This window comes from Mauremys reevesii, linkage group 4, assembly GCF_016161935.1.
Source record: "Mauremys reevesii isolate NIE-2019 linkage group 4, ASM1616193v1, whole genome shotgun sequence".
NCBI classification, from domain to species: domain Eukaryota; kingdom Metazoa; phylum Chordata; order Testudines; family Geoemydidae; genus Mauremys; species Mauremys reevesii.
In genome coordinates, this window is record NC_052626.1 from 43,196,505 (window position 1) to 43,221,296 (window position 24,792).

Sequence of the window (24,792 nt, forward strand, 5' to 3'; positions counted from 1 at the left end):
ACATTCATCCAGTCCTAGCTGATAAGCCAGGTTCTGCAGGCCTCGAACCTTCTCCATTAGGTTTGCTGTGGTAAGGCTCCCCAGCTCTAAAAAAACAAAACAAAATAAATGTGATTTTTAACACTGTCTGTTGCCCTCTAGTGGCAACTAAGCCATATTAGCTATTTAGCAAAGAGCCTTCAGGTCATATTGTTGATGTGCTCGCTCTGCCCCTTGGAGACAGATTATGTTCAGTAGTCCTCCTCACATCTGGATAACAGGGAAATAGTGCAGGCCCATAGATTCCTTATTTGGAATTCCCAGTGTGGGTGGCTAAATCTGAATGGATTACAAAACTATAGACCAGGGGTCGGCAACCTTTCAGAAGTGGTGTGCCGAGTCTTCATTTATTCACTCTAATTTAAGGTTTTGCATGCCAGTAATACATTTTAACAGTTTTAGGAGATCTCTTTCTTTAAAAGTCTATAACATATAACTAAACCATTGTTGTATGTGAAGTAAATAAGGTTTTAAAAATGTTTAAGAAGCTTCATTTAAAATTAAATTAAAATGCAGAGCTCCCTGGACCGGTGGCCAGGACCCAGGCAGTGAGAGTGCCACTGAAAAATCAGCTCGTGTGCCGCCTTTGGCATGCGTGCCATAGGCTGCCTACCCGCTACAGACAGAGGGAAGAGACTTACTCCTGTAACCCACCCTTCTTCTAGTGCACACTTTTTCCCTACTGTTTATTTTAAAGTGCATTTTGTCTACTCTAAGTTTGACTATCGCATGCACTGAGGCAACACTTCCACTGAGGTGGTGTTTCTATATCCTGATGTGTCTCACTGTCAGGAAATTCCCACATTTCTTGGATGTTTGTTTCTCTTCATTTCATCCCATTACTCCTTGTTATACCATACTAAGTTCTCCATGAAGGATGTAAACACCAGGGAAATGTCTGTAGATATTCTGCTCTCTTCTCATCTTAGACACACACCTTAACTGTACCACCACTTATTAATTATGAATACTTTCGCTCTTTGGACAAATTCATTTCGCTGCATACCTGACTGTTTTGTTGCTCTTGCCTGAGCTCCCTACAACGTTAATACCTGTATGGCATATGGAGGTGAACTCAGTATCTCATATGTGACTGAACCAGAGCCATACCGGAAGAATTATTCACCTTTTTGCTTTGCTATTGTTTTGCCATCATATATTTTATTATTTTGGGAGTAAACAAGTTTGAAGCTTGAGAAGGAAACAGACACAAATTAACAAAAACGTTTAACTCGACAACCAATGTTTTCAATAGGAATCAAAGTCCTGTAGATTTTGTACTTTTGGAGACAGTAGTAAAATCATAGCGGTTCCATAGCACAGTCAGCATTGTACTTAAAAGGAGAGATTAGATCTGTTACATAATCATACAACTATTTTCTGCAGAATCATTTACTTTTAGATCAAATTAATTGAGCTCTCACAAGTCAGTCTGTTAGTTTACGGATTAAAAAATTACCCCTCTGACATCTTGAAGTCCTCCAGGAAAAGAAAATTTAAAAAATGAAACATTAGCTCAGAGGTTTGAAAAAATAAAACAAAATTAGTAACTGCCTTGTACATTGTAAACTTTAAGATACAGGCTGTATTTTAAGTTTATTATGTGAAAACATTCGATTAACTTATTCATAACCATTATTTGCTTTGGGTTATCCATCATGTAACTATATCAGTCATCAAATGATTGTTCCAGAATTTAAGATTTCATTTAAGAGATATTTCTAGTAATATGGTTGTGAACCGAACATTGAAAACATGAGTCAAGGCTAATTGATTTGGTGGGTGTAAAAAGGTATGGATAGTTCTCTGAAAACATCCACTCACTGTGCAGCAGCAGTCAAAAAAGCTAACAGAATATTAGGAACCAGTAGGAGAGGGATAGATAAGAAGACAGAAAATATAATGCCTCTGTATAAATCCACAGTACCCCCACACCTTGAATACAATGTGCAGTTCTGGTTGCCCCATCTCAAAAAAAAAAAAAGATACATTTTAATTGGAAAAGATACAGAGAAGGACAACAAAAATGATTACGAATATGGAACAGCTTCCATATGAGGAGAGATTAAGAAGACTGGGACTTTTCAGCATAGAAAAGAGATGACTAAGGTGGGATATGATAGAGGTCTATAAAATCATGAATGGTATGGAGGAAGTAAATAAGGAAGTGTTATTTACTTCTTCATATAACACAAGAACCAGGAGTCACCCAGTGAAATTAATAGGCAGCAGGTTTAAAACAAACAAAAGGAGGTACTTATTCACACAATGCACAATCAACCTGTAGAACTCTTTGCCTGGGGATGTACAGAGCCCAAACTATAACGAGATTCGAAAAAGAATTATGTAAGTTCATGTAGGATACATCCATCAATACTTATTAGCCAAGATGGTCAGGGATGCAACGTCATGCTCTGGGTGTCCCTAGCCTCTGACTGCCAGAAGCTGGGAGTGGAGGACAGGGGATGCACTTGAAAACTGCATGTTCTGTTTATTCTCTCTGAAGCACCTGGCGTAGGCTACTGTCAGAAGACAGGATACTGGGCTAGATGGACCACTGGTCTGACCCAGCATGGCCATTCTTATATTCTGAAGGTACATTAACAACATCCTTTCCCCCTAGTAAAGATATACCCACCTGCAGACTGTCTGAAACAGTAGTTCTGACAGGTGCGAACAGTCATTGAGGGCAATTAACTTTGAAATTTAAGTTGACCATTTGAATGGTCACATAAATTAAATCGCCGCTGATCATTTTAGCAGAAACAGGGCTGGTCTACACTGGGGGGGGAGGATCGATCTAAGATATGCAACTTCAGCAGTCAAAGTATCTCAGTGGTTTGAGCATTGGCCTGCTAAACCCAGGGTTGTGAGTTCAATCCTTGAGGGGGCCATTCAGGGATCTGGGGCAAGAGTCTGTCTGGGGATTGGTCCTGCTCTGAGCAGGGGGTTGGACTAGATGACCTCCTGAGGTCCCTTCCAACCCTGATATTCTATGACTTACCTGGCCGTCCTCATGGTGGTGAGTTGACTGCCGCGGCTCCCCTGTCGACGCTGCTTACTCTTCCTGCCGAGGTGGAGTACAGGCATTGATTTGCTGATCGATTTATCGTGTCTAGACAAGATGCGATAAATCGATCCCCGATAGACTGATTACTACCCGCCAATCCGGCGGGTAGTATAGATGTACCCTCAGAATGCAGCATTTTCTCTGCAGAGACTGGCAGATGGCGACTAGCTCATTGTGCACTCAGCTACTCTTTTCCTCAAATGTAAAAGAAACCGCAAAGAGCTAGGAAAGTTCTGCTAGCCTTGTACTAAAGAGCCAACACGCAGGAGCAAGACTCCTACATAGAAGGTACCTTTACAAAACTCACATTTTGCATAGAAGTAGCAGCACCTACAGGGACAAATTGTGTTAGAAGTACCCAAGGGACTTGATCAAACAGTTTGTGACTGCTCTTTAGCCTAATTCCATTAGAAGCTGTGCAACAGAACCCAAGTTGAGCATAGTTGAATTGAGCCATTTTCAAAAACAGCTCCTTTTGCACTGTAGTTTGTGTCGGAGTACAGTCAAATGTTTCTTCAGCCTGAAGAAGAGATCTCCAAGGTCTAAAATTGGAAACAGTGCAGTAGAGCTGTGTTCAAAGAGCTATTTCTACTGTACATGCACTCACGGGGAGCTCTGTTGAACACTTCCAAAGCTGCTGATGTTTTCTAGATCTGTCCATCCACAAATAGCTCCCAAATAAAAGAAACTCAGTGACTGTATCTGAGAAAAATTCATCTGAGCTAAAGCCCTTCAATAGCCCCACTTTCATTAGCCTATTAGAATTAGTAGGATTTTTAGCCAAGGGAGAGGGGGGGGGAAAAAAACAGTTGAACTTCCCCAGAAATCAAGATTTCTTGTCACTCTGTGAGTAACTGGCATAGAAAGAGATATTGGCTTGTGCTTTTTCTTTTTTTTAAGCGGGGTAAGAATGTATTTTCTCCTGTGGGTGTTTTACATTAAAAATTAATCTCGTCATCATGATAGTTCATAGCCTTCCAGTTACACAAACAACAAGAAAATAAAACCTGACAAGAGAAACAAGTTCTTCTCACACTATAGAACAAGGATAAAATAGATATTTTAAAAAATACTTGTTTGTTTAAAACATCTGGGAAGAAAACTCTGGAGGATTTAGCAATTAAGAGCTGAGAGGGCTACCAACATAAATTTAGGTCACAGACAACCAGAAAAGAAAAAAAGAAAAAAAAAAAGTGATGTTCCTTGATATTTCTAAGAAAATACAGACATTTCTAACACCCCTTTTATATGCATAAGCAGCACAATAGGCACTACCTTAGGTTCTTTCCCTTTGAGATCTCAAGTTTCCACTTACTTAGTCTCCACATCGCTTGCTATCTGATAGCTCATACTTACCCTTTAACATATCAATATCATCATTTTCTAGTTCAGCCATCCATTTGGGAGGAGAATTGGTGATAGGCTGTCAGAAGACAAACAAAACGCATGCTCAATCAAGTATTTTTGTGCATTGCTGTAGGAGATGTAAAGCTACCATCTCCAGCAATAATGACACCCAGACAGTAATATTAAATGGACTAAGGATTAAACCCCAGACACTCTGTAAAGAGCTATCCTCATCAGATGCTGTGTTTCTGTATCTGAGTCCTGTTTTTCCAGCATTTTTTTCCACTGCTGCTGAAGTTTGATGCAATGCCCCCTTATCTCCCAAAGGGCAATATAGACAGTAATACTTCTGATAATAACCAAGTTCAGATCTAAAGCTTTCATTTCCAAGTTTCATATACAGTATGAAGCAGAAGATTCAGAATTTACAATAAATGTAACTCTTATAGAGGAAAAAGTTACCCTAGCAAGAAAATACAGACTGTGACAAGTAACACGTGCACAAAAGAGTGTGTTCTCTAGGACAGCGGTTTTCAAACTTTTTTTCTGCTGACCCAGTTGAAGAAAATTGTTGATGCCCGCAACCCAACAGAGCTGGGGATGAGGGGTTCAAGGTGTGGGAGGGGCAGGGGGTTGGGGTGCAGGCTCTGGGATGGGGCCGGGGATGAGGGGTTTGAGGTGCAGGGAGGGGCTCCAGGTTTGGGGGGGCTTAGGGCTGGGGAAGGGGGTTGGGGCATGGGCTTACCTCGGGCGGCTTCTGATCAGCGGCGCAGCGGGGGTGAAAAGGCAGGCTTCCTGCCTGTCCTGGCACAACAGACTGCACTGCGCCCTGGAAGCTGCCAGCAGCAGGTCCAGCTCCTAGGCGGAGGTGCGCAAGCAGCTCTGTGCAGCTCTCGACCACATGCACACCCCACCCCATCCCAGCTCTTGGGGCAGGAGCAGCATGTGGAGCCCCATCCCCCTCCTAGGAGCTGGACTTGCTGCTGGCCACTTCCGGGGCGCAGCACAGTGTCAGGACAGATAGGAACTAGCCTGCCTTAGCTGGGCAGCACTGCCAATGGGACTTTTAACAGCCCGGTCAGCAGTGCTGACCAGAGTCGCCACGACCCAGTGTCTTACATTCCATGACATTACATTGTGTCTTACATTACATTCCGCAGTTTGAAAACCACTGATCTAGGAGAGGTCTTAATAGAAACACACACATTAGCAAACTAGATTTAAGAAACCTCATGGACAAAACATCTGTATAGGGTATAGGAATTTCCAAAAGATAGCAAAGTTGGAGAAAGAAGTGGGGGGAAATGTAAACAGGTTTCAATTAGAGGAAATCACTTACACTTTTGAAGGAAGCAGCAAATTCAGCAACACCTGGTACTGGATAGAAGGAGAGAGAAAGTATTATTCACAACCGAAATGTCATTGCCTTCCTGTTTCCAAAGAAGCCACAACTAACCATCATCTAAGGATACGTTTACCTTGCAGCTGTGAAGCATAATTCCCAGTTTGGATAGGCATAAACACTTGCGTTAGCATGCTAAAAATTACAGCGCGGCCACAGAGGTCATAGGCAACTTGCCTGAATACAATCCTGTCTGAGGTCCTAAGCAGATAGATTGACAACTAGCCTGAGTTGCCGTGGCCATGCTGATATATGTTTGTATGCTACATTGAACAGAGCTACTGCACATGTGCCAATCAAACTAGGAATTACACTTCCCAGCTGCAGTGTAGCTAGGTAAAAACCCCAGGCACACCCTGCCATAAGAAATGCCATCTCACTACGTTAAATGTGAAATGTTAGTCACTTTAATTCATGCAAGAAATTGCAGCAAGTACTACAGTAATTACAAGAATTCAGAACACTCCTTGGGAGAATACTCCTGTTGATTTGCCATGGGAGTGTCAAGAGCAGGCAGATGGAGTTTATTGACTAGTAGTTTACACAGAGGTCCTGAGAAGTGTTCCTATCAGCCCTCACTACTTAGATATCAACCACCTCACCATGGAACACAGATCATTGTAGTTTAAATTCATCGGTGAAGAGAACACAACCTGAGAAGTAGCCCCATTAGAAAGCTGCCACGAGGACATCCTGGATCTACTGAGGCTCAAGCTGGACACCTTTTCCATTAAACCAACGATACATCCACAAGGCCAGATGAAGCCTAGAGGGTGCCACTCCCTGCACAACCAGACCATAACTCTGTGATGCACACAGGCCCCTTCCCAAGTGGGGGACTGCAGTACACTGATGATCCAGGGGCCTTTCCTCTTCTCACTGGGACACTAGAGGCTTTCTCCTGCTACCTCCCTCACGAGGGATCCACCCACATCACCAAGCCCTGGGGGAGAATCAGGCACGACTTACGCTGCTCCGGCCACAAGTCTGGAGATGCTCGGTCCAGCTTCTCAAAGCTCAACAGGGAGGCTTCCAGATCGGTCCCTGGAAGGAGACAATCAATCAGACACGGCGCACACCGCTCTCGCCTCGCAACCGGGCATGTCACACGCAGCCTCGGCGGCGCCCCGGCCGTGCTGCCCGCGGGCCGTGGCGTGAGGGTGCCCTGGCACGGCTCGACCGTGGCGCCCCGCGCAGAACGCTAGTGGTACCTGGCCGGGGACGTTCCCGTGTCAGGCTCCATTGCCCGGGGCGGCCCCGCGGCGAGATGGGGGTCCCGGGGACTGGCCCTGCCAGGGGCCCCCACGGTGCCGAAGCGCAGGCGAGAGGAAGTGGGGGCAGCGACAGATAAAGCTCGAGATGCGGCCCAGGAGGCGCCGCGGCTGAGCTCCGCGCGCAGGGCAGGCGGGGTGCGATAGGCGGAACCGGCGCCGGTCCCGGGACTTCAAGTTCTTACCTTCCGTGGGAGCCGCCATCTTGCCCAAGTCACGTGACGGGCAACTGCCGCCCGCGGGAACCCGTACACGTGACTCCCTCTAGAGCCGCCCCGACACGCGTCGCCTGCGTTCCACTCCCTAGGAGGCGGGTCCGGACCCGAATTTCCACCCAAGCAGGCGTCCCATGCAGGGGGCGTTTCAGTTCACGTAGCCAATCCTCGCCCTGGGACGGTGGGCGGTTCCCGTGGGGCGGGGCCAAACGAGTTCGGATCCCCATTGGCCGGGACGAGCGGCCCCGTGCCGTGCGAAGGCGAGGGTGTTGTCTAAGCGACCAATGGCAGTGCGGGGGCGGGCCCTGCTCTGTGAGGGTCTTGCGGTCTCCCCGGGGCTCAGGGACTCCCAGCGGGCAGGATGGCGGCGCTGGCAGGTCGCGGGGCCCAGGTTGGGCAGCGGCTCCTGTGCAGGGTGAGGCCGGGCGCCCGCAGCCCAGCGGGGCCCGAGCGTATCGAGCAGCCCCTTCCCCGTGCCTTGGTGCGGGAGCCCTGTCGTGGCTCCGACGGGTGGGCCCGGGCTGAGCTGCTGCGGCTGGGGGCTCGGGGCTGGTCCCTCCGGCCTCGCCTGTGCCGGGCAGTCCCCGGGCTAGGGGCCGTGCGGCCGCCGCACGAGTGTTCCCGACGGGCTCTCGGGGGTCAGCCTGGCTGCCAGCGCGGCTCCACTGAGTGAGAGACCCGGGGTCACCGCTCCTGCTGGGGGGCGAGCAAGCCTTGCACTCGCCCCGCGAGGGAGGGGTTTCTCCGGGGCACACAGCGAGGGGTGGCGGCGGGACAGCTCTCAGACTCGGGCAGCAAGGTGACGGGGGTGTGAGCGCTGGGCTGGGCGGGCTCCCCACAGGGCCCTGCACGGGGTCGGCCTCACCGCTTTGGTACCACGGTGGACAGGGACGGACGGAAGCGGTTCTGATTGTTCCCCGTCCTGCTGCCCCAAGGAGAGACCTAAGCTGCGCAGTGGAAACGGTTTAGAACTGCACTCGTGTGAATGAGGGCAATTGTGCAAATGCGTCGAATACGTCGACCTAACGGGGCTAACTTGAACCACTGAACAGTTGGTGTTTAATCAGGTTCCTTGCCATTGATTCCATTAGCACTTGTTCAGTTCTCTGGCCTACGTACAGGGAATGATGGTGACCCCTCCCATGGCATATTAACTTGCAGCCATTGGTGACTGTCACCTGCATTGTTCCATCAGGATACAATTGACTAATGGACCTTGGGGCTCAGATACCACAAGGCAGGCAGGGACTGGATGGGTCTAACCTCTGCAGAGACCCCAGGATTTGCCTCTTGTGTTTTTAACAGCATTGGTCTCTGTGTCTCTGCCTTTCTTTCATGTAGATCCCTGCAAAAGTGAGTCACACCTGGTATTCTTCATCCTTTTTCTCTTCTTTCTCAGTGGTGAGTTCATTCTTCTTCCTGATGATAAGCTTTACCAAAGGGAAGGAATTGGAGGCTCGGGGGGTCCTGGATGCAGGGAAGGGAAGGAGGAGATGCAGATGGCAGCTATTTTGTTAAGCCTCCACATATTTGCATGGCAGGAGCTGCATCCCGGTACTTTCACTTGCATAACTCAGGGTGTCCAGTGCCTATCTAATCTGGTGTTATGAAACTAAAGCAAGTTTTTGTGGTTGCATTGCCAAAGGGGTGGGTTTACACAGGAAGAAATTCAGCAAATACATTTAACATTAAATGGATCAGCCCAGCTAGCAGGGCATGAAATAGTTTCAAGTCAGAACTCTAGATAAGGCTGGCTAAAGCTCTAAGAAGTCTGTAATAGCTACTGGGGCAGGTGAATTGTTGGGCTCTTTTCCTCATGCAATGAAACACTTCCTTCACATCTCTCCTTAAAGGTCACTTCCAGGGCTTAAATTTTCAGACACTTTCCTGGCCCTCTTCTCTCCCCCCCCCCCCATTTGAGGTTTTGGGCTTCAGTTGTGGGGCAGGGGGGAGGTCTCAGGGGCTTCAGCCCCACAGGGAGGGGGTGCCAAGGCTCCCACAGGTTTGAAAATATTTACTGGAGCTCTGTTCTAGGCAGCTCCAGCTGAATTTAAGCCCTGGTCCCTTCTGTCACTTCTCCTCCATTTGACTTCTAGCTGTTTTTCCCTAACACATTCATGTTTTGCGGCTTTTAGTGAAGTGAGGGAGAAAAGTCCTAAGGAGCCTTTCTAGTCATTGAGAGAGAGAAATCTGCCTTCTTATTAATCTAACTTAGATATTTATTACACACAGGAAAACTACATTAACAGAACATTATTAAGATTGTAAAGTCAAGCAATCAAAAGTTAGCAAATGCCAGGAGTGACACATCCAGGGTAAGATCCAGACTAATGAGTAGTTGTGTCCCCCTGCCCTTTAACCTTGGGTGCCTTTTCACTGCTGTAGCCGCCACCACTCGTCTGCTCTCACACAGCCTGCAGCACATAAGTCACTCCAAGCTATATTGTGAGAGGGCTGCTTGCCAGACTCACACCAGCTTTAATGCAGAGTGACCCCAGCACACTCCCATTCCCAGATTTTCCCCCAGAAATGTATGTCTTGTACTGCCCACCCCTTTCCTGGACAATACAAGCTTATATAAAGTTTGTCATTTAACTAATAAAAATAATAAGCACACTTGCTGTCCCAAATGGAGTTTCCCAAACACTTTAATTCAAACACACTGGATTAGATAAAGTAATAAAAAAAAGAGAGATTTTAAGCACACACAAGTATGAGCCATATAAATCAGAATTGGTTACAAGAAAAATAAAAGTAAAAGGCAACTAATGTCTAATTTTTCAACTAGGTTAACGGTTCTCCATGGCTGGCGTTAGACTTGCTGGGGTCTAGGGTTGAAGGCCAATCCCAACGGTTTCAGCTCAGGGTGGCGGGGCTTGGGCAGGTTCAGACTTTGGTCCACCATCCTGGTCATGTAGTAATTTTTGTTGTCAGAAGGGAGTCGTGGTGCATAGAAGTTTGAGAACCCCTGAACTAGGGTAAATTCAGGGCAAAGTCTCACCACATGATCCAGCAGTTCTACTGGCTGAACTTTCAGCCAGGATCCCTCCCCCAGTCCAGTGTTGTTTCCTTTGTTCTTCAGGTGTCGTGAATGCCATAAGCAGAAAGAAAGGGAGGAATGATTTGTAGCATCTGTCCCTCCTTTCTATAGCTTTCCCCTTCCCCCACCAAGAAGCATTTCCTGCTGAGTTCTAGGAGACAGAGAGTCTACCTGGATGGGAATCCCATGCTGGTTTGGTTGTTTTTTTTGGCAAAAATGTAGAGCAGAAAATTTCCTGCTAGGCCCATTTCACCTTGTTTACCCCCTGGCTGAGGCAGCAGCTTGCCTTTTGTCTCTGAGGAACTAGTTTGGCCACTCCCCAGACTTGGAACATGTTTTAGTAACACCACACGGTGAAATCTTACAACTTTACATACAGTATTGCCACACAGTTTACGGGGAAAATAATGATAATCAAACTATGAGCTTTCAAGTGATATCTTACAAGGCATGCTTGTACAAAGATTATTATAATAGTGTACAAGGGGTGAAAAATAAGATAGAGACCGTCACACCAGGATTAAGATGGCACATGCAACCTTAATTCGTCTCCCTTGTGCATATTGATTCTGATGGTCTTTAACTACATGATCATACATATTTTTTCCACAGGGCCCCTGCTGCATTCAGTGCATAGAAGAATGATGCTCTATTCAATATTTTGTTTTCTTGTCATTATTCATTGTGGCTCCGTTTATTTACTGCACACTATTCAAACCCTGCTCTGAAGATAGAATTATTACTGTCCTCAAAATGGACTTTTCTGTGGTGCTCTCACCAGAGTATCTGAATGTCGTACAAACAGTAATGAGTTTATCTTCATAACACCCCTGTGAAGTGAGTTAAAGTGAGGTGGTGGTGGTGGTATTATCATCCCCAGTTTACAGATGGAAAAACTATAAGACAAAGAGAGACTAGGGTCAAAAATATTCACTAATTTTTTATGCCCAATTTCAGACACCTAAAAGCTGATTTTTCAGAGTAGTTAGCATTATATAGAGCATTATGTGTTCAAAGCATAGCTCCCCTTGACTTCATTTGCAGCTCAGTGCTTGGCACTTATGCAGATCAGATGCTAAGGTCTTAGGTAAGGCACCCAGAATATGAGGAACGTACAACTAGTGACTACATGTGAAAAGTTTGGTTTAAGTGATTCACATGAGAACTCTGTGGCAGAGACAAGGATGGTCAGCATTCAGCCATCTTAACCATGAGCCAGTCCTACTCTTCCTGCAGTCCCCTGCCTCATTCAGTACAAATCTTCCAACTTCTGCAACAAATAAGGCAGGGGCCCTACAGACAAGAGTCCCCTTTAATACCCAACCCTGATTCATCACCAGAATAGGCCCATCCTGTCCACTAAACAAGGTAAGGGTCCTGTGGGGAAAAATATGGTGGTGATGTAACTGAAGACTGTACCATAATGCAGACACACAAGGGGCTGAATTAAAGTTGCACAGGCAGCCTTAATTCTGGCATTTCCCAACTTTTGATTGTTTGACTTTGTAACTTAAATAATCTTCTTTTAATGTAATTTTTGTGTGTGCAATTTCCCAGCTCTTAAAAAAGCAAATTGGGGGAAAAAAACCCAGAAAATCCATTATGTGGCATCATATTGTCACGCCATGGGCCATTAGCTGGGTTGGAACCTTGAGATCCGCCACAAAGACCTCAGTTACTTCACTTAATGGAGTAACTGATGATAATAGTAAGTTGTCATCCTCTAGTGGCCCAGCAGTTGACGGAGAGACATGCTTTGCCAATGAGTTTCACAGATATTTGCTGACCACTGAGGACTGGTGAAACTCCAAAGGCTTGGGTTCCATTGCAGGCTCTTTTGTTTATCTTTTTACAGTGCAATATTCGTAATCAAAAATAATAATATAAAGTGAGTACTGTGCACTTTGTATTCTATGTTGTAATTGAAATCAGTATATTTTAAAACGTAGAATAACATCTAAAAATATTGATAATGAATTTAAATTTGTATTCTATTATTGTTTAACAGTGCAATTAAAACTACAATTAATCGCAACCATTTTTTAATCTAGTTTGTTTTGCATTAATTGCATGTATTAACTGTGATTAATTGACAGCCCTAGTTATTACAGAGAAAATCCAGATTTACCCCTGCGCTGGAGGGCACATGCTTTGTGGGGATGTCACATGTGCAGCCTGGTCACTCATAAGAGCAGTGAGAGGATGGAGTACGTTCAACGAGGAGGGAATCTTTGAAGATTATAGCTGTTATAATTGAAGTCCCTACTGAGCATGTGCAAATTGCGATTCCCCCCCCAAGTGGGTGGATTTGTATGGTGACAGCAAAAGGCATCTATAAAATCATGACTGGTGTGGAGAAAGTAAATATGGAAGTGTTATTTAGTCCTCATAACAGAAGAACTAAGAGTCACCAAATGAAATTAATAGGCAGCAGGTTTATAACAAACAAAAGGAAGTATTTTTTCACACAACACACAGTCAATCCATGGAACTCCTTGCCAGAGGATGTAGTGAAGGCCAAGTCTATAACAGGGTTAAAAAAAGAGCTGGATAGGTCCAGCAATGGCTATTGTCCAGGATGGACAGGGATGGTGTCCCTAGCCTATGTTTTGCCAGGAACTGTGACGGGATGGACAGTTACTGATTACCTGTCCTATTCATTCCCTCTGGGGCACCTGACATTGGCTACTGTCGGAAGACAGGATACTGGGCTAGATGGACCTTTGGTCTGACCCAGTATGGCCATCTTATGTCCCTAACACAAAGGCCATCTCTCTGCCAAATTTCAAGTCTTTGCTCCAAAACTTTTGGGTGTTAGAGCTTTTTAAAGAAAATGTTGCCAGAATTTGTTAACTTGCAAAACAACATATTTTCTCTTAGCCTTGCTCCCAGAAATGACTAAACCATTTTGGCTGAAATTTTCCTCAAAAAATTCACCCTGGAGAGAGACACCTCGTATAGAAGATTTCAGCTTGAACTATTCGAGTCTGCCAAAGTTATAAGCAACTGAACACAGGGTCTTTTAAATGGGAAGTGTCAGGCAACATTAAAAATAGGTGGTGCTAGCAGCCTCTTCTGTAAGGTATCTAAGCAAAAAAGGAAGGCAGAAACACCACCCACTAACCTGTGCTTTGTCTTCTGCAGCCAGCAACCAAATTGTTCATTGATGGGAAGTTTGTTGAATCCAAAACTACCGAATGGATCGATATCCACAACCCAGTAAGTGAAATGACCTCTGCTGCTGTGTGGGCCCTTGCTGTGGTCAGGAAGGGGTTCCACCTCACTGAAGTCACTTGGGGAGATGCAGGGAATGTGACTGTCTTGCAGTTGCCTTCTTAGGGGTCAACTGCCTTCTCAAGGTTAATGCCAGACCCAGTAGAAATGATGAACGCTGCCTTCTCTCCCCTATATGGTAGATCTCCAAGAGGAGACTTAGGCCTCTTTTTCCACTCTTTGCACACTGAAGGGGCTCTGTGACTAGTACATCAAGTTAGTAAATGGTTTCTGTCATAGAATCATAGAAGCGTAGGACTGGACTTAGTGATTTGATGTAAGCCTGAAGGTAAACTCCTGGCAGAGATTGGTGTAGACCCCACCTCCCTTCCAAGGGGGAGGAGAGAACCCTGGCTGGAATCTGAGGTTATTTTCCCCACTTTTGATGGAGCTGCCATGTTTAAGCTGTGAAATTCCAGTGAATTTGGCATCAAGTACCATGTTGGATGCAGTTGCTTTATGAGTCTGGTCTCAGAACTCAGATTTTGTTAAATTAATTTCTGTGTCTGCTTCTGGGGGGCAGATTCAATTGAGACTGCATCGAGGGGGATCCTGCCTGACCCTTGCATCAGGTGTCTAGACAGTGGGTTCTCAGACTTTTCTGTGTGGAGCCCCATTTTGACATTATAGTTATTTTTACATATTGTTCTTCATAGTGATCAAAACAATGACACTCATTCAGCAAAGTTGGCTCAGCCAACTAAACTCGTATCTAATGAGGAGATTCATCCTTTGCAAGGCTACTCGCTTTCTTGTTTTATTTCTTCTCCTCTTGCTCTGAACGATTACTTATCTTTATTTTGCAGATGTCTCTCTGAATGATGTAACTGATTATCTCTGTTATGTCAAAACAATTTTTAAAAAACCTACATTAAAAGAATGTTACGGTTGCTAAAACAAGCTCTCAAAAGATAGGAAATGCTGGATTTATGGTCATCCATACTAATTATGATATAGTACTTAACTTCGTAATCACTTACTGATTTTTTCCAAAGGACCTATGCCTCATTTAGAGCACAAGAGGAACAGCAGATGAGGCATGGAAAAGTCTGTTATACAGAGAGAGACTGCTATCCTTAGGATCCCGTCTTATGCACAGCAGATGTGTAGTGAAGAGGCTGAGAGATACAGGAAGCAAAAAGAATCTTGTAGCTAAAGCACTGACTATACTGAACCCAGGAAAAATGGGTTCCATCTCTGACTTTGCTACAGTCACTGTTAGGCAGGTCCCTTAAACCAAAATGTTCAGAGGTGGCCGCTAACTATTTGTTTTCTCGATGTCCGTCTTGAGACACCTACAGCTTGATTTTCAGAGGTGCTGAGCACTCAACTCTAGTTGAAGCTGTGTCCTCAAAGTATGTGAGGGGAGGAGTTTCTCCCTGACATCAGAGGAATCATGTAAGTATGGTTCCATTTTAGAAGGATATCAGATCAGGGATGTGAAAGGGGCATTGAATGGCTGAGGGAGATGGCATGAAGAGGATGAGTTTTGATGTAATTGGTTGTTCCATCAGGCCACAAATGAGGTGGTTGGTCGTGTCCCGAAGGCCACGCAGAGCGAGATGGAGGCAGCTGTGACTTCATGCAAAAAAGCTTTACGGAACTGGTCAGAGACATCTGTTCTGAGCCGCCAGCAAATCTTGCTGCGTTACCAGCAGCTCATCAAGGACAACCTGGTGAGACACTTATCACTGTCCTCAATGGCTGTCGCTGAGTGCATGCCAGTAGCCCAGGGTGGGCAGGCTTGAGTACTGTTTCCTGGGCTCATGGCGGGCAGTGCTGCCTGGGTTTGTGAGCAGAATGGGGGTGGCATTCCTCGTGCCAGGGAAGGGATGGTGTGGTGCTCTTCAGGCCCATGGGGACAAAGAGGGCAATATTGCCTGCAGATGCAGGGAAGGGCAGATTGTTGTTTGCATTTTATCTTTACACCAAGTTCTGTTTCAAGTTGTCTTGAGGTTTAATGGAGTCAGTGAAGGCAAAAGGGAGAAATATCTGCAAGAGTTGTTCTCACTAGGGCTTTGCCGTTCTAAATCCCCAGATTGCTTGGCTGTGATTCAGACTGGCCCTACAATTCCAGTTGTCCTAATTAAAACAGTCCCTTTCTGTAGGTTGTTGGCTTCTCACACATACAGTGACTCATATTAAGAAGTAGCAAATTGGGTAGTGTTTCCTTTCCAAGCCCCTCTTTGCTGGTCCATTCGTTGTGGTATTTGGCTATTTGTGGAACAGTCTATCCTGCTTCTACCTCCCACTTGTGCTGGTTGACTCTTTTTTTTTCTCTCTCTCTCTCTCTCTCTCTCTCTCTCTCTCTCTCTTTCCAGAAAGAAGTTGCCAAACTCATCACTTTGGAGCAAGGAAAGACCCTGGCTGATGCTGAGGGAGACGTATTCCGAGGCCTCCGTAAGCTAGTGGCTCCTCCCGCTATAAGGGGCTTTCAGAAGCTATGGGCAGGGTAAAAGTCCAATGAGCAACAGGGGCTATAGAACACAAGAAAGTAGCACCCTTCAGAGCCTATAAGAATCCTTGTACAGCCAGCCAAGCTACTGTGCTTGGCCATGCAGGGAGTGTTCATGGTGCATGGGAGCTGTAAGTTGTGGGGAAAGATGCAGGAAGAGAGAATTGCATTGTAAAGAAGGCAGTTTTGAGGATGAGTGGTAGCAGCTCACTCTTTGGCATATCACCCTTTCTGCTGCAGAGGTGGTTGAGCACGCCTGTAGTGTGACATCCCTCATGCTGGGAGAGACCCTGCCCTCCATCACTAAGGACATGGACACTTACACCTTTCGCCTGCCTCTGGGAGTGTGTGCAGGGATTGCACCATTCAATTTCCCAGCCATGATTCCTCTCTGGATGTTCCCCATGGCCATGGTTTGTGGTAACACCTTCTTGATGAAGCCATCGGAGCGTGTGCCAGGAGCACTCATGTTCCTTGCTAAGCTGTTACAGGACGCTGGTGCCCCTGATGGGACTCTGAACATCATCCATGGGCAACATGAAGGTAAACTCAGGCTAGTCTGCTGAGTTGGCTACAGAGTGTGAGGGTGTGTTGGGGCATGTGTCCTTTGAGAGTAGGCATAGAGATGTTAGGGTTTCCACTGTTATGAACCAGCATGGTGTTTGGGAAAGTGGGATCAGGGTGATCCAAGGAAGTGCAAGGCTGATGATGCAGGACGATAGAGAAACTTTTAAAGAAAGAGGGTGGACAGCATTTAAATCTGGATGTACATTTAGATTCCTAGGATGGTCTTTTCAAAGTGTCCAAGTGACTTAGGAACACAAGTACCGTTGACTTAGGGTACTTGTATGCCGAAGTCACTTAGGCACATCTGAAAAAATCACCCTCGGCGCCTAAATTCAGATTTAGGAGCCTAACTTGAAGCACCCAGTTTGACAGATTTTGGGTGGTTACAAAGTAAGAAGGGTTCTGGAGCTGGAAGAACATCAAGATATAAAGGATAAGGAGTTCTGTGAACTCCAGTGTGTAGTAGGGACTGGAGTGGGAGAAAGTGGCTGGGGTTCAAGTGCCAGAAGGGCAAAGGCCAGGGTGAGTGGAGGAGCTGGGATGTGGGTACTATGGGGACAGAGTGATGAGGATTGGGGAGCCAGGTCGGAGAACAGAGGGGCGGTGGTTCAAGTGCTGGACAGTGAGCAGAGGAAGGGGATGGGCAGCAGTGGAACCCCTGTAATGGTAGTACATAGGGGGGCAGGAATCTGGGTGCTTGGGCTGTGGGTAGTAGAGGGATGAGCATTGTGGGGATGGGGGTGGAAGGCCGGAAGGGACCATTTTGATCAAAATGGTCCCTTCCAGCCTTGAACACTCTGGAGAGGAATGTTAGAGTCCCAGCATATAATGAGCTGTTTCCTTTTTGAAGCTGTGAATTTTATTTGTGACCATCCGGATATCAAGGCAATCAGCTTCGTGGGGTCCAATCAGGCTGGAGAGTACATCTATGAAAGAGGATCCCGGAACGGCAAGAGAGTCCAGTCCAACATGGTAATGCCCCTCAATGTATCAGAGGTTTCAACCTACAGGCTGCTACTCCCTTGTATACATGCTTAAGACCTTTTCCATTCAGTGTCTGGGACTGACTTGAATTTAGGCAGTTGGATGTGCTGAGAGAGATTAAGCTTCCCTTTCTACCGGGATGTGAGCAGCTCGGGAACATTTACGATATGAAGTTGTCACTGCAGAGCTGGAAAGAAAGTGGGCCAGGTGTACTTAGCAGTTTGAGATTCTATATGTCTCCTATTTTAGGGAGCCAAGAACCATGGTGTGGTGATGCCTGATGCCAATAAGGAGAACACCTTGAATCAGCTTGTTGGAGCTGCTTTTGGAGCAGCTGGCCAACGCTGCATGGCCCTGTCTACAGCCGTATTAGTGGGAGAGGCAAAGAAATGGCTGCCAGAGCTGGTGGAGAGAGCCAAGAACCTGCGAGTTAATGCAGGTACAGATCTGTTTGGTAGCTTCAGGTTAAGCACCTGGCTTGTGTTTTTTTTTTATATCTGGTACATTGCAGTGTGTGACAGTGAGGTCTTGGCTCCATGGGTTTGGTGCATGGAGATGGGGGCTGGAAGACTGCCTGCTTGGAGGGTCTGTGGGTGTGTGACAAGAGGTCTAGATTCAGCACCACATGGTTGGGGTGCTGGGGGGATCTGTTGTGAAGGAGGGCTTGACTGTGTTGCTAGAACTCTAGTTTTACTTTCACAACATCAGGCAGTTTATAACTGTGGGTTTGGGGTTTTGTGTAAAAAGACTCAGCCCTGCCTTTAATGTAGCAACCCCACTTATAACATTAACAGACTTTTATTCTAGGAATGTTTCCCTTTCTGTCAATTTGTGTTCAGTAAAGCCCTTTGGATGAAAGCATATATCTTTCGGGGGTGGGGATAAGTCAATCCGCTGTTGGATTTTTTAGTTGATGTAAACAAAAAAGAAACAAACAAAGGTAGTTGATGGAAAGATCTTTGCCATTCACATACATCTTTATTGAAAAACTTGATACATAGATTGCTTTGCATTTCTTGGATGTTCATTTTCCAGCTCCATTTATAGGCCTTGTACAATGTATTTCTAACTATATGTGAATTGGGTTTTTCCATTATATTTTATTTTTAACTTTATCACACTATAGAGCTCTCTATTGAGTTACATTGTCATGTCTGAACAAAAACGTAAGTAGTCCCCCTCTTTTCTGCCAGCATTGATGCCTTTCCTCCACCCCATCTCCTATTTTTTGAAGAGAGACTTTTGAGAGGACCATCCTATTAATGAGACATCATTAACGGAAGTATTACAGTTATATTGAAATGAGGCTATTGCTATTTAGGACTAGCTTAACTAAAATAAAGACTTAATCATTTTGCATCTTCTCCATTCTAATTCTCCTTAAATATGTTTGTGGACCTCCAGCATACACTGAGTCTCCATTTGAGCAGCCAGTTGGAGGCATATGTGGATTAAAGATTGATTTTAAAAAAATAATTAAATATTCTCTCTCTCTCCCCCCTCCCTCCCCAGGGAAGTTAAAAAGTCGAGGCCAATTTCATGATTTTTCAGGATCTGACTCATGATTTTTAATCTCTTGAGATTGGCAATACTGCAGACTAAACAAACTCAGTTCCCTTTTGACTCCATTTTATGCTTGTTTTTAGCAGCTTTCATATGTAGCATATACAGGACAAGATGACCTCTTGTTACCTTTCCCCTTCTATGGTTCAGAAAGGCTTTTGCAAAACTTTCAAACTTTTCAGAACTCACCACAGCAAGTCAGCTCTGTGTGTTTTGGGTGTGGGGACTTCTGTCTCTCTGATTTGGAAGCATGGGGCTTTTCTGTTGGTTAGGGGATCCCCTATGGGTTTGGAGTTCAGGGTCTCTTGGCTCTGTGTGTTTGAGTTCCTCTCCTACTTAATTTTAGGATTCTTGTATCTTTGCTGGGAAGGTAGTTGTTGGTTGTTCTCTTTGAATATGAAACCATCACAATTCAAACCTTTCCCTGCTTCTGTACTTCAAAGGAGACCAACCAGGAGCAGATCTGGGGCCCTTGATCACCCCCCAAGCTAAGGAGCGGGTCTGCCACCTGATTGAGAGTGGAGTGAAGGAAGGAGCTGCCCTCCTCCTGGATGGACGAGACATCAAAGTGAAGGGTTATGAGAAAGGCAACTTTGTTGGACCAACCATCCTTGCTAAAGTCCAGGTGAGCTAGTGAACGGGCTGGTTACTGGATGCAAAGGAATGAAGTATTTCATAGGTTTGGTGGAAAGAGTGGCACTTGTGGTCTGCCCAACACAGCTGGCAATGGCCCAGTGGGCTTATCAGCCTTGATAGGTAGGCTAGCTGGCAAATTGCTGGTTCAGTGTGTGCATTTGAGCACTTAGGGATGTTGCATGTATTAATTGGGCAGGGTAGGATGGTTAAGGTTCCAACCTCAGTATATCCTGAAACCTGGATTGGAGAGTGATAAGTGAAGTGGTCTGTGATTGGACTGAGAGATGGGTGCAGATGAAGCTGGGAAATTGGGAGGTAGAAGAGCATGGATGGGGTGATACAGGTAATTAATTGCCAAACCTGCAGCTCCTATGTAAGAAATTGGTGGTTTGGAATTTGCCTACAACAGTGGGAGAGTTGTAGGCAATGTGAGAGTGCAAGGGAGAAGGATGGTGGGTAGGGTGCAATTGGGTTGACTGGCAGGTTATATGCCAAGTTGTAGTGATGTGGTCACCCAGGCTGGGAGGATGGAAAGCTAGGAGTTATGGAAACAGAAGCAAACCAATCAGAGTGGATAAAAATCAATTATTAAAAAAAGTGGATTTTTTAATTTAAATCGGATTTTTTTTGATAAAATGCTTTTTGAGGAAAAAGCCTATCTAAAGATAGATACATTATAGCTCAAAAATATCTCATCATGGAATAGGGATTATACATTCTAATTTTATAGTATGAGACAATATATTCATGTAATGTTTAAGAAAAGTTTTGTAAATGAGTTCCAATAGTTCATGGATTAAGGACCCAATTTTCTGGCGTTCCATGGGCTTCTGTATAGATTATTTAGGTTAATCTTTCTGTCTACCCAATGCTCAGTCTAGAAGATAAGCATCTCTAATGGTAGTTTTGCAGTTTTCAAACTGGATTTGTGTCTCCAGAGGTAACATGCTTGTTAACAGCAAAAATGTTTTTAAATAAATAAATTTTAATATATAGAGGTGAGAAATAACAGACTTCAGCTCTATTGTCCCTCTGCAAATTTGTGTACAGAGTCAATCCCTTACCTTTCTCAAAGTGCAAAGTTTCAAAAAGTTCAATGAATAGAAGATTGTTGGGTGCGGAATAGATCAGGACAAGAAGTCTGGAGATAAATGTGAGAAGTGAGGGACATATGCTTGTTTTATTAAAATATTATGTTTGCTGTTGAAGAAAAAAATCCAGAATACTTAACGTTGTTGTTTTAGTTAAATACAACAATTTAAATGTCTATCTGGTGATGTTCTCCTCCTAATACAGCATGGCAAGAAAATCCTCCAAATATTAATGATTAACCTGTTGAATTGGAGCTAGTTCACCTCCCAGTGACTTCATAAATATCTGCTTCAATTACCTTTGCTAAATGAAATAACCAAACAATCATTCATTTTCTGATATAGCTGTAAAAGTAATCTGAAAAGTTGGCAAAATAAATCACTGTTTAAAAATGTATAGTGTGTACCTTCTAAAAATGAAACCTACATCTAATCTCTGAGTTGTGAAGAATATGTATTAAGGTTATAACAACCAACAAGAATACACTTTTATGCAGAAAACCATGATTAAATTGAGTCTTCCTGACTAGTGACTTAAATCAAACCCACCCATAAACCAGTCCTGGCTGAATCTAGGGCCCTTGATCAGCCCTCAGACGGAAGAGTAGATTTGTCACTTGACTGAGAGCAGGCAGTGGATGTGGTAGTTGGGCGTGACAGATGGCAGGGCTTGGCATTGGGGTTGGTAGCTACCAGGTCATGAGGGACAGTGGGGCATGCAAATTCAGTAAGGACAAATGCAAAATACTCCACTTAGGAAGAAACAATCAGTTGCACACATGCAAAATGGGAAATGACTGCCCTAGGAAGGAGTACTGCAGAAAGGGATTGGGGCGGGTCATAGTGGATCACAAGTTAAATATGAGGGAACAATTTCAAAAAAATATGTGACCGTAATTCTGGGATGTATTAACAGGAATGTTGTAAGACATGAAAAGTAATTCTTCCACGCTACTCCACGCTGATTAGGCCTCAACTGGAGTATTGCGTCCAGTTCTGGGTGCCGCATTTCAGAAGGATGTGGACAAATTGGAGAATGTCCAGAGAAGAGCAACAAAAATTATTGAAGGTCTAGAAAACATGACCTATGAGGGTAAATTGAAAAAAATGGGTTTGTTTAGTTTGGAGAAGTGAGGACAAAGAGGGGACATAAGTTTTCAAGTACATAAAAGGTTGTTTCAAGGAATAGGGATGGCCTAGATAATACTTAGTCCTGTCATGAGTGCAAGGGACTGAACTAGATGACCTCTTGAGGTCCTTTCCAGTCCTACGATTCTGTGATTCTATGCAGGGTGATGTCTAGTGAGGTGAAGGATGGTGAGTGATGGGAATGCTCTGAGGGTTTGATTTGTGTGTGGGGTGGTCTCTACTTTGGGGGTGTCTATGGCATTTCCTTGACATGAGTTTTGTTTTCTGCTGTTTCTGCTTTGGCAGCCAAGCATGACCTGCTACAAGGAGGAAATCTTTGGGCCAGTTCTAGTGGTTCTGGAAGCAGACACTCTTGATGAAGCAATTGAGATAGTGAACAGAAATCCCTATGGAAATGGAACTGCAATCTTCACCACCAATGGCGCCATCGCTAGGAAATACTCCCACTTGGTGGACGTGGGGCAGGTATGCATCCATAGGATAATGTATAGAGTAGAATTATTCCCATCAGTGCTTGCCATCTACATGAGACACCCATCTAGTCCTGGCTTCTGATTTCTGTCTTAAGGTGTCATAATGTTTGATTAGGTAACGTACTATTATCTCATATTTAAGGAAACTGGATCTAGTATCTTTCAGGGGAAGAGAAATATGAGGCTGTTCTGTTGTTGTTACAATCTGGTACTTGTTTCTTCTATTAATATGGTGGCTTTACTCTGATTTAGGTGGGTGTAAATGTTCCAATACCAGTGCCTCTGCCCATGTTCTCCTTCACTGGCTCACGTGCTTCTTTCAGAGGAGACACCAATTTCTATGGCAAACAGGTAACTCATCAAATTAGGAAACATACTGTGTTTTTGCTGCTCTGTGAACCTAGTGCAGGAAGCCAGGTGGAGGTGAGGGAAGAGACCACCAGATTGTATTAACATGGTGGAGACTTGTGAATGGAGGGAGAATTGAGCAATGTGCTTTATTGCTGGGGCAGAGACCTCAGGATGTTGGGAAGGGCAGAGAAGCTACTGGTAGCTCCCATGTTGGAGATCTTTGTACTCTGAAGATATAGTGGGAGGCTTGCAGGAGTACCAAGGCCAAATGTACAACCCTTGTTTCTCTCATTTCCTTCAGGGGGTGCAGTTCTATACACAGCTGAAGACTATCATCTCTCAGTGGAAAGAGGAAGATGCCACAGTTACCAAGCCTGCTGTAGTTATGCCAACCATGGGAAACTAACCAGCTTTTACAGGGGTACCATCCGTGGTGCCCTTCACCTTCTGTGCTACAGACTTCTTCCAGCTGTATACTGACTGCTTCTATTTCCCTGGGAATAGAAAGCCCTGTTCTCCCTAAGATCTCTATTTCCAAACAAATCAGGGAGGCTCCTCATGTAACGCACAATCTAAGTTTTCTGTTGCTCTCAGCAATTTTTCAGCTAATTGAGTTCAGTTTCTCCCCAGAAGAAACACTCTCCTTCAGTGACAGGTCAGATGACAAGCCTGGGCACAAATTCTCCCCTCCCCCCAACCCTTCAAACTGAACTTGCACAGGCTCCATTTTCCACTATATCTGTCTTTAGTCCCACTGATTCGGTGCTGCAGCTTTCTTAACATCCCTCTCTGGTCCAATATTCTGATTCCACCTCACTCTGAGAAACTCTCCCTGTTGCAGAGAAGTGGCTTTTCCATTATGGGCAGGTAGCAAGTTTGAGAGTGTCTCTGAAGTTCTGGAGAGTTTAACCCCATACCCACTGAACAGTTTTGAAGGGCCTGATGTTTGGGAACTGGCTGCTTTAAGAGTTTCACAAGGAGGTCTACTGGGGTGCTTGACTGAGTATCAAGGAGATTCCTGAGTGTAGAGTGAATCTTACCCTACCTCGCTCTGGTTGGAAACTTTGATCCCCATCATGTATGTATCCTGCCAACTCCTGTTAGTTCTCAGCTCTGACTGTTAGCTGAAACCACTTGCAGGGTGATGCTTACTATGATAGCAGCAGTGTGCCTATGTGCTCTGTGACCATGGAAGCAGAAAGCACCACCATATGTATGTCTACTCCTGGCTGGTGTTATTCAAGCCCTGTGAGATGGGGTGGAATTGGCAGGAAGGAGGCATTTCCTTTCTCCAAAGGCAACCAATCTGAATCTTTTGGTTTCTCTTCCTGATTGTCATATGTCTATGCTGCTACTGCCCACTACTTGATTCACCGTCACACCTGCTCAAGTGTGTGTGCATCTTTTAGTGACTGCAGGCCCTAATACTAGTGACAGGTGAGGTTCTGTTAGCCTATATGATAAAGGTCTTTGCAGCTGGAGATCTGGGGTTCTATTCCCTGGGTGGGTGGGGAGGATTGGGTTTGAGCTGGTGACTCATGATGCAGCCATGGAGTAGTTAAGGAAAGGTCCTGGGATGGGGTAAGATTAAGGGGACATTATGTTGGCTTCACTTGGACTCTGCTGTCAGTGGCAGGGACTGGCAGAAAGTTGCTTCTTGCATCTGAGGAAAATCATGCTATTTAACAGATTCTAATCATGATTCATTGGTCTAATTGAACAAACTGAATGTGAACACTTTGTATCCTGCCTTCTGGTAAAGATGCCTTTTGTAACTGACAGCTGCCTGACTTTAATATAGCTGCTATGGTGCCACTAATTTTTGTGTATTTTCTCTCAGGTTCCGTTATAGCCTAGAGGGGAAAT

At 45.0% G+C, this 24,792-nt stretch overlaps 2 protein-coding genes across 4 annotated transcripts in view; one reads left to right on the forward strand and one right to left on the reverse strand.

Annotated features, from left to right (window-relative positions):
- Positions 1 to 7,552, reverse strand: part of LIN52 (lin-52 DREAM MuvB core complex component) — a 74,770-nt gene extending 67,218 nt beyond the window's left edge. Inside the window, exons 1-5 of one of the 2 annotated variants that reach the window (XM_039533815.1) lie at positions 7,315 to 7,536; positions 6,828 to 6,902; positions 5,796 to 5,833; positions 4,466 to 4,532; positions 3 to 86 (exon numbers count right to left, since the gene is read on the reverse strand). In XM_039533815.1, coding sequence (XP_039389749.1) covers positions 3 to 86; positions 4,466 to 4,532; positions 5,796 to 5,833; positions 6,828 to 6,902; positions 7,315 to 7,333 — 283 coding nt within the window. In that variant the 5' untranslated portion in view covers positions 7,334 to 7,536. Of the gene's footprint in view, positions 1 to 2; positions 87 to 4,465; positions 4,533 to 5,795; positions 5,834 to 6,827; positions 6,903 to 7,314 lie in introns of both variants that reach the window. The other variant, XM_039533816.1, reaches the window with a different exon arrangement.
- A 50-nt stretch (positions 7,553 to 7,602) lies between these two features.
- On the forward strand, positions 7,603 to 24,745 carry ALDH6A1 (aldehyde dehydrogenase 6 family member A1). Of its 2 annotated transcripts, none has more exons than XM_039533798.1 (12): positions 7,603 to 7,759; positions 8,686 to 8,745; positions 13,529 to 13,603; positions 15,172 to 15,333; positions 15,979 to 16,057; positions 16,353 to 16,655; positions 17,530 to 17,651; positions 17,913 to 18,102; positions 19,670 to 19,851; positions 22,388 to 22,567; positions 22,828 to 22,926; positions 23,228 to 24,745. In XM_039533798.1, exons 1-12 carry the CDS (start codon positions 7,706 to 7,708, stop codon positions 23,330 to 23,332), a joined length of 1,611 nt encoding a protein of 536 aa, XP_039389732.1. In that variant the 5' UTR covers positions 7,603 to 7,705; the 3' UTR covers positions 23,333 to 24,745. The 2 variants fall into 2 exon arrangements, with proteins under 2 accessions (XP_039389732.1, XP_039389733.1); XM_039533799.1 differs by having other exon boundaries at positions 7,619 to 7,735.
- Positions 24,746 to 24,792: the final 47 nt, after the last annotated feature.

What these genes read in the sequence shown, in the direction of transcription:
- ALDH6A1 (XM_039533798.1), top strand. Translation starts at nt 7,706, where the DNA reads ATGGCGGCGCTGGCAGGTCGCGGGGCCCAGGTTGGGCAGCGGCTCCTG. An exon ending in CATCCATGGGCAACATGAAG is followed by an intron (nt 16,656 to 17,529) that starts GTAAACTCAGGC and finishes TCCTTTTTGAAG; the next exon opens with CTGTGAATTTTATTTGTGAC. An exon ending in CCATCCTTGCTAAAGTCCAG is followed by an intron (nt 19,852 to 22,387) that starts GTGAGCTAGTGA and finishes CTGCTTTGGCAG; the next exon opens with CCAAGCATGACCTGCTACAA.